The 13,304-nt window shown below is 44.9% G+C and overlaps 1 protein-coding gene across 4 annotated transcripts in view; it reads right to left on the bottom strand.

Moving 5' to 3' along the window:
* Nucleotides 1-13,304, bottom strand: part of LOC101354166 (probable global transcription activator SNF2L2) — a 166,224-nt gene that overhangs the window by 126,293 nt on the left and 26,627 nt on the right. For all 4 annotated transcript variants that reach the window (XM_023728581.1, XM_023728580.1, XM_023728578.1 and 1 more), the window contains 4 exons: nt 6,444-6,497; nt 2,033-2,163; nt 1,778-1,835; nt 869-969 (listed from right to left, as the gene is read on the bottom strand). In XM_023728581.1, coding sequence (XP_023584349.1) covers nt 869-969; nt 1,778-1,835; nt 2,033-2,163; nt 6,444-6,497 — 344 coding nt within the window. The remainder of the gene's footprint in view (nt 1-868; nt 970-1,777; nt 1,836-2,032; nt 2,164-6,443; nt 6,498-13,304) is intronic.

Here is a 13,304-nt window from a genome sequence, read left to right as displayed (position 1 = left end):
GTGTGTTACTTAATGTCATTCCAAAGAGGCACTGACGGCCTAAGTTAGCTGCGGTAAGTGTAGCTTACTTATCACCTCTATTGGGAGTCCCTGGGTGGCGCCAATGGTTAAGGGCTGCAACTACTAGTTGAAAGGTTGGTGGTTCAAACCCACCCACAGGTGCCTCAGAAGAAAGGCCTGGCGGATCTGCTTCCATAAGGTGAAAACTCTGCACACACGGGGTCTCCGTGAGTCCAAATCGACTCAACAGCAACTAACAACCACAGCACATGCCTTAAAGTTAACAAGCATTATCTACGTTGTTAGCCGGTGCTGAGTTGGCCCTGAATCGTGGCAATCCTGTGCTTAATGGAACAAAACCCTACCTGCTCCTGGGCCATCCCTATGACCAGTTGTGGATTAGACCTCTGTGAGCCACAGGGTTTTCAATGGCTCATTTTCAGAAGTAGTTCACCAGGCCTTTCTTCCTAGTCTGTTTTAGGCTGGAAGTAATGCTGAAACCTATTCAGCATCATAGTAACACACGGCTCTACTGACAGATGGGTGGTGGCTGAGCATGAGATGCATTGGCCGGGAATCAAACCCAGGTTTCCTGCATGGAAGGCGAGAATTCTAATCCTCCCCAAACTAAGCAAGGTGGGTATTACTACCATCCCCATTTTATGCATATGGCGACACTGAGGCTCTGAGAGGTTAACTAATCTGCCCAGGGTCACATAACTGAAAAGCTGGGGAACCAGGATTTGAACGCAGGTCTGCCTGACCTCAAACGACCAGGAGGAACATGATCCTGACACCCACAGAGGGAAACTTCGCGTAGTCATCACGAAACCCATTTCCAAGGAAGAAAACTCAGCAAGATACACACTCAATGATCTGCTTAGCGTCCTTCTCGGACACTTCTTCACTGTTTGGATCCAGAAGTATTTTCTCTTCCATTTCTTGCCTACTGGACTCTTCTTCCTCATCCTGGGGAAGGAACAAAGATTGGGAAAAAATGACGTTTGAACAAGGGAACTGCTATGATTGGCATTTTCTGAAAATAGATGATGAAATTGTATTTGAACTTCACAAGTGAAGTAAGCAAATACAATTAAGAGAGGGAGGAAACTGAATGTGTGCCTAAAAAATTAATTAATTTCACTGCTGTTTAAATCACTGAATCAGAATCAATGAAAGGAACCTGCTTGGGATCACCTAGAACCCTTGGTCCCAAGTATTGTTGTTGTTGTTGACCCCAGGCACAATGGGAAGAAATGACGCCTTGTCCTCCACCATCCCCATAACTGGTTGTGATCCACTGGGGTTTCATTGGTTGATTCTCAAAAGTAGATCACCAGGTCTTTCTTCCTAGCTGTCTTACTCTGGAAGCTCTGCTGAAACCTGTTCAGCATCCTAACGGCATACAAGCCTCCACAGACAGATGGGTAGTGGCTGGACACGAGGTGCACTGACCGGGAAATGAACCCAGGTCTCTTGCATGGAAGGCAAAAATTCTACCACTGAACCACCAATGCCTCATTCCCTTTTCTTGTGTGCAAACAAATCTGGAATTCACCGAGTTTCCCCACTGGCCAGGAGCCTCCAAGAGGTCTCTGTAGCACTGAGCCTGCGTCAGGAAAGTGTTTGACAATCCTTAGCTCCACTCGTCACCCGGCGGCCAACGTTGGGGGGGAGGCGGGGAGGGAAGACACAAGTGCTGGACCTGAGCTCAGGGAGAAGTTTCTTCCCCGTGAACTTCCAAACCAATAGATCAGAAACAGAGACACCTACATACCTCTTCCTCGTAGTCGGAATCACTCTCCTCACTGTCAGACCGAGGGGCAACTTCGTAGCTACAAGAAAAGGAGCGGGGAGAAGGGGACTTAGTTTTTAAATTGCAGAACAATGATACGCACGCACGGCATGGCTGGCGTGTTCCATGCACAAACGACAAAGATGGATATCAATTCCAACCACTTCAGAAAAGGCCATGTTGCTTTAGTTTCAGGATGTCACAAAAAGCCCAAGAACACCACTGTTTCTGCTTTACCCAGGGTTCATTTCCAACCAGGCGTCCAGCTGACTTGCTTTGGGAGCTTCTGGTCCAAAGAGGACCTTTCCGGTTTCCGTGTGGGTCACCTTGACCGGCAGGTCGCTCATCTGGCTGCTGTCATCTATGGGCTGGGAAGGGGGAACAAGACACACCATTACAGGACGCCGAGACATTCTCCCAGTTCTGGGCTGGACGCCCCTCTGCCTTTGGGCTGCCCAGCATCTTGAGGCCTCTTTCGGGGTTTGAAGATTTCACCACCTAATAAGTCTTTCTGGGAAATGGGAAACCACTTCTCACTACATAAAATAAACCTGCTGCCATCGAGTCCACTCTGACTAGTGGCGCCCCCATGTGCTGCAGAGTAGAGTGGCACTCCACCGGGTTTCCCTGGCTCTCATCTTTACGGAAGGAGCCCTTGTGATACAACAGGTAAGCTGTTAATTCAAAGGCTGGTGTTCGAACCTACCCAGCGACTCCAAGGGAGAAAAACCTGGGGATCTGCTTCCATAAAGATGACAACCAGCAAAACCCTATGGGGCACTTCTACTCTGTCACATGGGGTCTTCATGAGTTGTCATTGACAGACGGAACCCAACAACAACAACAATCTTTACGGAAGCAGATTGCCAGGGCTTTCTTCTGTGGTGACGCTGGGTGGGTGTGAACCGCTCACCTTAAGTTAGCAGTTGAGGGCAAATCGTGGGCACCACCCAGGGGATCTCACTGTATTTTAAAAAAAAAGAAAAAAAACCGTTGCCATTGAGTCGATTCCAACTCATAATGACCCTGTAGAACGGAGTAGAACTGCCCCACAGGGTTTCCAAGGAGTGGCTGATGGATTTGAACTGCCGACCTTTTGGTGAGCAGCTGAGCACTTAACCACTGCGCCACCAGGGCTCCTATATAGAAACTGAAAATACCACGGTTGGTGGTGCTGTGGTACAGGCAGCACCAGACCACAGCACCACCATGAGGATGCACTCTCCAAGGCTCTGAGTTAGGAGCTGGAAGTTCAAGGAAGTGGGAGCAATAGGAACACTGGTGCAAGGGCACACGAGGTGCAGCAAGGCCAGTAGGGTGGTACTGGCCGTGCCAATAGACTGCCTCCTCCCACTAGCAGCAATGTCCTCTTTGGACCAGTTGTACAATATAATACTGGGTAGAGCCTCGAGTCAGGTTCTCCCGTCCTCCTGGAGACCAATAACAGCCCTATATCCTATTAATACATCCCCTTCTTAACTTAGGGGCCCTGGTGGCCCAGTGGTTAAGAGCTCAGCTGCTAACCAAAAGATCAGCAGTTCAAATCTACCAGCTGCTCCTTGGAAACCTCTGGGGCAGGTCTACTTTGTCCTATAAGATCGCTATGAGTCAGAATTGACTCGACGGCAATGGGTTTGTTTATTTATTTATTTATTTTTGGTTGTTGTTCTTAACTTAAATCAGGGAGCGATGATTTTTCTCCTTTACAAATAAGAACCCCTGACCAGTACATTTTCCCACAGGAAAACCGATAATGACAACTGCAAAGTCATGATTTCAGAGAGACCAGGAAAAGGAGAAGGTATTGTGATCTCTTATCATCTCACTGGGGGTTGGTTTGGCTCCCGCAGAGCCGACGTCTTTTATCCAAAACCAAAACCAGTTGCCTTCAACTCGGTTCTAACTCATGGCTACCCCACGTGTGTGTCATAGGAGAACTGTGCTCCCTCAGGTTTTTGATGGCTGATTTGGGGGAAGCAGATTGCCAGGACTTTCTTTCAATGTGCCTCCGGGTGGACGTCAACTTCCAGCCTTTTGGTTAACAGCCAAGCGTGTTAACCATCTGCACCACTCAGGGGTGCCATCCCAAACCGAACCAGCAGGCAGCTAACCCGCCCGCTGGCACTTGTAAGTGAGATAAAGAAACAAACCAACCAACCCGTTGCTGTCGAGTCGGTTCCACTCACAGCGACCCTACAGGACAATGCAGAACTGCCCCACAGGGTTGCCAAGGAGCACCTGGTGATTTCCAACTGCCAACCTTTTGGTTTAGCAGCCAAACGCTTAACTACTGCACCACCAGGGCTCCGATAAAGAAAAAAAGTTCTGCTAATTTGAAACCTGACGAATGACTATGACTGAACTGAAGTTCATTACTAGACTGTATGAAAAATGGGCTTGCTCAGGAAATTAAGAGAGTAAATGAAATTGCAGAGGCTGTGTTTAACCTACTACAGAGAAGGAATTGTTTTAAAAGGTCTAGAAAGGACTAATCCTATGCAAGTAAGTGTTACTGATCACAGGGTGATGGCTGTCTAGGAGCAGACCCCCAGGCGAGTCCTCTGTTTGGAAAGGCTTAATTTGTAAGTAGCTCAAGTTATCTATCTCCTGAAAAGTAATAAAATCAGATGTTTAAGCAATTCACTCCAAAGAATATTTCCTAAATTATTCTTAATGAAGGTTAAGAAAAACGCAACAGCACACTGTGGGTTAGTTTCTATTTCTTACAGCAAACGCCATAGAGTAGTGTTTTGTTGCCCCTACCAAAAAAAAGTAATAAAGAATTCAAACCCTTTGCCATCAAGTCGATTCTGACCCATGGTGACTCCCGTTATCGTAAGAGGCAATGTGTTAGCTATTATCCACAAAAATAACCCTTAAAGAAAGAAAAAGTATCCTCCACACTGTCCTTTCTTCCTTTGTGCGCGCTCAAGCAATGGTTGCGAGTACCGTTAACTTTCCGTGCCAAGATGGGGCTCCCTCCTCATTACTGTAAAAGGTCATCTGCATGCTCACGAGATAACGAAGGGAGTCTTCCATTCAGCATGACCTCTTCTGGAAAAATTATATTCCACTATCTGTAACTATTATCATATAGCATGTTTTATTGCTTACGTTATGCCTCAGAGGAAACTGGAAACCACTGTAGCTGGAATTAGAACTTTGCCCAAAAGCACGGAATGAGCACAACCGAGTGTAATAAGAGCATCATTTCAAAACAAACGGGGCAGGATGGCCACTCGGCAAACTACTGCAAACAGAACGTGCATGTGTTAAGAGTAAAAAGAAACAAACTAAAAAAGGTGTATGTTCACAGGTCCCAGATCAGTAGCTAATTTTTCCAAGAGAGAATAAAAGAAGAGCACTTCTACCTTAACATGTTAAATCTCTCCATGTGAGCTTGTTAATTACAGACTGGTGGGAGGTGGGCGTACCTAAGGCTGGGATTTTGCAAATTAGAATTGTTTCTAAGTACCCTCGTATATGATATTCTTCCCCCATTCCAGCCCACTGAGAGTTTCTTACACTTTAGACCTTTATCCAAGTCCTTCCTTTCCTTGTGATGGATTATAGTGGTTAAGCAATGTTCATTGTTCCACAGGTTTCTGCAGAGAATAGTGGCTTCCACCTTCTATTATTATTTTTAACTAGATCCAGGCTGTTCACATTCACAATACACCTCGCAGGCACAGTGATTCTAGAACGGGAAGGGGCAACTTCCTAGCACCCCACTCTCCGGAAAGGTTTATCAGCATATGTGAGAGCAGGGCAAGGTGATTTGAACAAACTCCCTTCCCACCTGCTCTGGCCATGCCTCCTAATTGCACAAAGGCATAGAACCTTGAGTCTCTTATGAAAAAAAATCCAATAAATAAATAATTGCATTCTCACGCTTCAGGAGACTATTGTAAATACTAGGAAATAAAATTTAAGGATATGCTGCTAAGTCCACAGGTAGGAATGATACCGTAAACCTACAGAAGATGTCAGAAAAATAAGTTAACCGAATAGGTGAACTGTTTGGGTTAGACATTTTTATAATTTCAAATTAGTAATGAACGAGGCAAGCTGGGTCATAGTTTATGCTTCTGTATTGCTTACTGGGCAGACGTAATTAAAGAATCGCATAAGATTCTTACACATTCTGTGTATTCATAAATATATGCCTATGTGTGCACAAGAAGCCCTGGTGGCACAGTGGTTAAAAGCGCTCCAGCTGCTAATCGAAAGGTCGGCAGTTCAAACCCACCAGCTGCTCACGAGAGAAAGCTGTGGCAGTCGGCTTGCGTAAAGATTCACAGCCTTAGAAACCCTACGGGCAGTTCTACTCTGTCCTACAGGGTCACAATGAGTTGGAACTGACTTGATGGCCGTGGGTTTACGTGCACAGAAAATTCTAGAATGGTATACGAGAAACTTAAATCAGTTGATTGTCAGTCTGCAATCAACTTTTCACTGCAATCCATTACTTTTCACTGTATCCCTTTTATACCGTTCTAGTTTTCTATCATGCTAATGTACTACTGCTTTACTTAAAAATGGATGGCTGAGTAACAAGAAAATTACTATACACAGAGAACGGAACTGAAAGATACAGCAAGGACTTCATTCAGCAAAAAATAGTAGAAATGGTTGCAAAATTCCTTACCTCTCCATCTGGCCCCAGGGCAGACTCCCCTCCTTCTGCATTCTCTTCAGCCTTCTGCAAAACAACAATGACAAATGTTATGTGCCAACCAAGAAGGTGGGTACAGGAAGGACTTCATGGTAATTCTTTGGTATGCAATGGTATTTCACTACTACTCATCAGCATCTAACAAAACTTAAGCAAGAGTGCCTTTTATTTTTACTTCTCTTCACTATGAAGCAAAGTGTATACTTCATTAACGACTTGCAGAATCATTTCAAGCCAGCTGTGGTCCAAAGGGAAACCCTGATGGTGTACTGGTTAAGAGCTACGGCTGCTAATCAAAAGGTCGGCAGTTTGAATCCACCAGGGGCTCCCTGGAAACTCTATGGGGCAGTTGTACTCTGTCCTATAGGGTCGCTATGAGTCGGAATGGCAACAGGTTTTTGAATGGGTGGTCCAAGGCCAGCAGACTGGAGACTTGCGGACTGTGACTTCAAGGGCCCAAAAATCTTAAGACATGGCGGCATCAAGAAGGTGGTCAGAATCTGGAATGTTCTTCTCAGGCTTGGCACTAGGAAGACAAGTCCTGGCATAATAGCACAATCTTCCTATTCCCTAATCAGGTTTTGTTTTGCTTTAATTACAGTAAATATGAATGTACCCAAACATTTGCTATTTCAACATTCTTCACATGTACAGTCCGATGACATTAACAATGCTGTTCAACCATCACCATTATCCATTCCCAAGTTCTTCCATGACCTTAACAGAAGCTCAGCGTCCCCTAAGCAATGAGTCCCCCTTTTCTCGCCTGCCCCTGTAACCACTAATTAACTTTGTTCTCTACGCTGTCGTTGCTGTTGGGTGCCGGCAAGTCTACTTCGACTCACAGCGACTCCATGTGACAGAGCAGAACCGCCCCAGAGGGTTTTCTAGGCTGTCGTCTTTATGGGAGCAGATCATCAAGTCTTTCTCCCATGGAGTCACTGGCCGGGTTCGAACCACCAACCATTCCGTCTCTATACACTTGCCTATTCTAGATACTTCATGTAAGTGGGATCATATCACATTGCCTTTTAGTCACTGACTTATTTCCCTCGTGGTATGTCTTCAAAGTTCATCTGTGTTGCAGCATGTATTAGGACTTCATTTGATGAACGCAAAAGAACATCAATCTAAAAATTCCCCTCAAGAATAAGCCACGTGCTTCTCCTGGGTCATACGAACACAAAATAATGCACCATTCTGTGAGTTTTCTGGACGTTTTCATTCTACCTAATTTGGCTCATAATGCAGTGTCTCCACAGTGGGTATATGGGGAAACTTGGTGCAGATACTGTGATCTCATGAAAAATTCTGCCACCTACCATTTCTTAAATATCTTAGCCCATTAACCTCTGTGTGCCTCAAAGACAGCCCATTCGAAAAGTTAGGAAAAGAAGCCCTGGTGGCACAGTGGTTAAAGCACTCGGCTGCTAACTGAAAGGTTGGTGGTTGAATCCCACACAGCGGCCCTGTGGGAGAAAGGCCTGGTAATCTGCTTCCGTAAAGATTACAGCCAAGAAAATCCCATGGGGCAGTTCTACAATCACACTGGGTCACTGTGAATTAAAACGAAGGCACCCAACAACAATAGCATTATGTAACACTTAGTACATAACCTGAGAGAGTCTCAGATATATTCCTAAGAGAGCCTCAGAGCTCTGGTAGTACAGTGGGTAAGAGCTGGGCTGCTAACCAAAAGGTTGGCAGTTTGAATCCACCAGCCACTCCTTGGAAACCTCATGGGGCAGTTCTACTCTGTCCTATAGGGCCACTATGAGTCGGAATTGACTCAATGGCAACGGGTTTTGGATTGAGAGTCTCAGCTATAATATACATAAAATAGTCTAAAATTTCTTAAATTTATAATACCCTCTTTGACAAGTGAAATCTTTAACACCACCTTTACAGAATCCTTATTTTTAAGGTATCACTGGCAGGCCAACACTGCTTCTGTGTATTACAATGAAAAAAAAAAAAATAGTCATTTACCTTTATTAAGACATTTAAGAAAACAAGCTTTCTTCCCCTGGGTCCTTTAGTTAATTAGAAATAGATATATATATACAGTGATACAGAACCAATATTAACTCAACTTTGCTTACTAAAGACACTGCTTCTATAATACATTTTTTTTTTTATTGTACACATATTCTCTTATGACAATGGTTAACAACCCCACGACATGTCAACACGCTCCCTTCTCAACCTTGGGTTCCCTATCACCAGCTTTTCTGTCCCCTTCTGCCTTCTGGCCCTTGTCCCTGGACTGCTGTGCCTCATTAGTCCCATTTGGTTTTATGGGGCTGTCCACTCCCAGGCTGAACGGTGAACCTTGGAAGTGACTTCACCACTGAGCTAAAAGGGTGTCTGGGGGCCATACTCTCGGGGTTTCTCCAGTCTCCTTTAGGCCAGGAAATCTGGTCTTTTTTTTTTGTGAGTTAGAATTCTGTTCTACATCCTTCTCCAGCTCTGTCCAGAACCCTCTGTTGTGATCCTGGTCAGAGCAGTCAGTGGTGGTAGCTGGGCACCATCTAGCTGTACTGGACTCAGTCTGGTGGAGGCCTTGGTAGCTGTGGTCCGTTAGTCCTTTGGACTAATCTTTTCCTTGTATCCTGTTCTCTTCATTCTCCCTTGCTCCCGAAGGGATGAGACCAGTGGAGTATCTTAGATGGCTGCTCACCAGCTTTTAAGACCCCAGACACTACTCACCAAGATAGAATGTAGAACATTTTCTTTATAAACTGTGTTATGCCAATTGAGCTAGATGTTCCCTGAGACCATGGTCGCCACAGCCCTCTGCCCAGCAATTCAGTCCCTCAGGGAGTTTGGATGTGTCTATGGAGCTTCCATGACCTTGCCTTGGACAAGTTGTGCTGGCTTTCCCAGTAGTAATAATTTTTTTGCCTTCCTTGAAAATAACGGTCTCTTGGCAAAAATGCTTCTACAGAAAATGTTTCATGTTGAAAATCCAGTCTTTTATCCATTTTGAAGAAAACTAGTTCCATAAATGTTTGAAATATTTTGAACTTCTTTTAAAATGGAATATGATGTTCTTACCAAAAAAAAAAAAAAAAAAAAAAAAAAAAAACTGGTTTGTACGTATGTGTGCCAAGGCACAAAGCAGAAAAATACAGCTTTTACGAAACAGTAGAAAATGAAATCCTCCCTTTGTTATGATTTCCCGATAATGTATTTCTTTATTTTGTTTATGCCACCCCAAACTGAAAATATTTACAAGCCCGAAAGGAATGATTAGCGTCCAAAAGCACTAGGCCCGATGTCTGGGCCAGGGACCCAGAGAACAACGGCAGGGCCCCTCAGCTCAGAAAGGAAACCATCCCCTGCTACCGGCCACTGAAGGCTCCATTTTTGGAATTCTCAAGCACTCTACTCAGGCCACTGATGTAATTACTGGGAGAAAGTCAATTAATCCCACCATTCTCTCCGTGCAAATCGGAAATAAGCTACCAATTTAGCCAACAAAGGAAATCAAATGAGGCACAGCCAGTTTCAAATATCTAGCAAATAGAACTGGATCACCATTTCAATGGACAGTACATTGAAAAGCTTGAAGCCCCCTAAGTTAATAGAATCAAAACTATTCTAAAGGATGCGCTCATATGAATACACCATAGATGAGCCGGAGGGCTAAGAGCTGCTCCATAATCATGCCCTTTCATCACTTAAAATCCCTTAAACTCATTTTAAAAATTCCATCAGATATCAAATTCAAGAGGCAATGCAATATTAAAGAAAGCAGGTTCTGGAATTAGACAACCTGAGTTTGAATCCCAGCAACAGTGAGTGCAAGAGACCTCAGCTGTGTGAACTTAGCAAAGCTCCTTGTGCCTTGTGTCCCTCTTCGGTAAAACAGAGACAATAACAGAGCCTACTCAGGGGGCTGCTCTGGGACTGGACCATTGCTTCAATACGCACGATCCAGCATTAAGGAGTCCCTGCGTGGTGCCACTGGTTAAGTGCTCGACTGCTTGCCCAAAGGCTGGTGGTTCAAACCTACCCAGAGGCGTCCCGTAAGAAAAGCCTGGTGACCTGCTGCTGTAAAGGTCACAGCCTTGAAAACCCTATGGAGCAGGTCTCCTCTGCACACGTGGAGTCGCCACGAGTCGGAATCGACTTGACGGCAACTAAGAACAACAATCCAGCTTTATGTATAATGCAACGTATGTTTCCAGCATGAATCGCCACCAAGTAAAAGAATCAACGAGACTATTCTTTAATGCCTATATTAAGACTGGCTATGGTATTGTCTGAAGACTGCTTCATAAGATAACAGGTTACGGACTTCTGTCTGTTTTGTCCCCATACCTGCAAAGGTGTCTAGCACTTGTCAGGTGCCCTCGAGTCGGTTCCAACTCACAGCAACCCTACGTGCAACAGAAGGAAACACTGGTACCCATGAGGCACTAAATAAATATTTGGTGAGTGAGTGAATAAAAGCATGAAGAACAATGCCTTCCACTTAGTATGCACTCAGTGCATTATTATGATTATTGTAATTAGGTGCCAATCAAATAGTAAAGCACACACACAACACAATTTCTCATTGTAAAGGCGCTCTGCGAGACTTCTCTCACATGCCCTTGAAAACAAAACAGCAACAAAGCAGCTGCCGAAGAGTCAACTCTGCCTCATGGTGACCCCCTGTGTATCAGAGAACTGTGCTCCGTAGGGTTTTCAATGGCTGATTTTTTGGAAGTAGATTGCTACGCCTTTCTTCTGAGGTGCTTCTGTGGGGACTCGAACCTCCAACTGTTCAGTTAGCAGCTGAGCATGTCAAACGCTTGCAACACGCCACATAGAGACTCCAGATAGGCCCTGTTATTGCTGTTAGGTGCTGTCAAGTTGATTCCAACTCATAGCAACCGCATGGGTCAGAACAGAACTGCCCCATAGGGTTCTATAGGCTGTAATCTTTACAGGAGCAGACTGCCAGGTCTTTCTCCAGCAAAGCCACTGGTTGGGTTTGAACTGCCAAACTTTTGGTTAATAGCCTAGCGCTTGACTCTTGTGCCACCAGGCCCCCCTTGTTGTTGTTTTTAGGTGCCCTTGAGTCAATTCCAATTCATAGCGACCCTATAGGACAGGGTAGAACTTCCCCCATAGGGTTTCCAAGGCTGTAATCTTTATGGGAGCAGATCACCAGGTCTTTTCTCCTGTGGAGCTGCTGGTGGGTTTGAACCACCAACCTTTCAGTTAGCAGATGGAACACTTAACCACTGCGCCACCAGGGCTCCTTTGTTGTTCGTTGTCATTAGGTGCCATCGAGTTGGTTCCAACTCATAGTGACCCTACGTACAACAGAACAAAATACTGCCCAGTCCTGCACCATCCTCACGATTCTTGTGATGCTTGAGCCCACTGTTGCAGCCACTGTGTCAATCCATCTCATCAAGGGCCTTCCTCTTTTTCTCTGACCCTCCACTTTACCAAGCATGATGTTCTTCTCCAGGGACTGGTCCCTCCTGATAACACGTCCAAAGTACATGAGATGAAGTCTCAACATCCTCGCTTCTAAGGAGCATTCTGGCTGTATTTTTTCCAAGAGAGACTTGTTCGTTCTTCTGGCAGTCCATGGTGTATTCAATATTCTTCGCCAAAACCATAATTCAAAGGCATCAATTCTTCATCGGTATTCCTTATTCATTGTCCAGCTTTCGTGTGCTCCTTTACTTACACCCAGTCCTGCCATGTTATTACAGGAGGTGGCAGCCAGGTGGCACTGTACTCTGTTGCGGGGACGGACGTCAAGTTCTCCCATCATGCTTTGGATTCCTCCAGTTTATGAGGACCTCTGGTTGGTGTGCTTTCCTTACATCAAACTGGTGATTTATCTTTAAAAAACCAAACAGCAACAACAACAACAAATAACCTTCCTTTTTTTTTTTTTGGGTTGAAATGGAGTCCAAGCGGATTATGGCTGGTGCCTCCATTTGCGGTAACTCCGCCCAGCCTCTCGGCACCTGGAGAAGTTTCCCATCGTTATCTGAGTCACGTAATTACAAACACACGTTATCAGTATTACCAGCCGATGCCTGAGCTTACTTCACTGATTAAAAAAGCAAACAAATTACAGCTCATCCACTAATTACAGTGGGACTGAAGGCACTCTTGTATTGGCTTCCTATCTGAAAAAAAGTTTGGAAACGATTACGCTCAAGTGTGCAGGGAGGAGCGGAATTACCCCAGTCACGTAAAGGGACGCGAACCAAATTACTCATTAACCAAAGACAACGTGGGTTCCCAACCCCCAAGGGCAATGCCAATTCCTACCCTGCATTTACGTACACAAACAGGGCTACCTGCAAGGCTACCTGTCTTCCCTGCAGAAGCTCTGGTGGCGCAATGGTTAAGCACTCTACTGCTAACTGAAAGGTTCAAACCCATCAAGCCACTCCATGGAAGAAAGACATGGCGATCTGCTCCCGTAAAGATCACAGCCTAGGAAACCCTATGGGGCAGTTCTGCTCTGTCACATGGGGCCGCCAATGAGTCGAAAATTGACTTGAGAGCTGAACTCAAGAAAAGACTTCAACGAGGCACTTTATTTAGGTTACTATAACATATGCTACAAAAAGCCTCATTTTTGTAAAGAAACAGTTTTATGCCAAATATTTTACAATCTATATTATAAAGTGAGTGCATTTTATCCGCCAGCAGGAGTTGTTATAATATGCTGAAACAAGATTCAAATGTGCTGGCATCTGAAAGACTCTTTCTGCTTCAATGGAAACCTAAGCTTTCAGAAATCACTTGGGCTGTTTTTCCTGTCACTTAAGTGGACCTCTGAGCATTAAGATAGGTGAGCAGGCAATA

Source organism: Trichechus manatus, unplaced genomic scaffold, assembly GCF_000243295.1.
Source record: "Trichechus manatus latirostris isolate Lorelei unplaced genomic scaffold, TriManLat1.0 scaffold00025, whole genome shotgun sequence".
NCBI classification, from domain to species: Eukaryota; Metazoa; Chordata; class Mammalia; order Sirenia; family Trichechidae; genus Trichechus; species Trichechus manatus.
The sequence above is the reverse complement of the archived record's forward strand: the minus strand, read 5'-3'. Positions and strand labels throughout refer to the sequence as shown.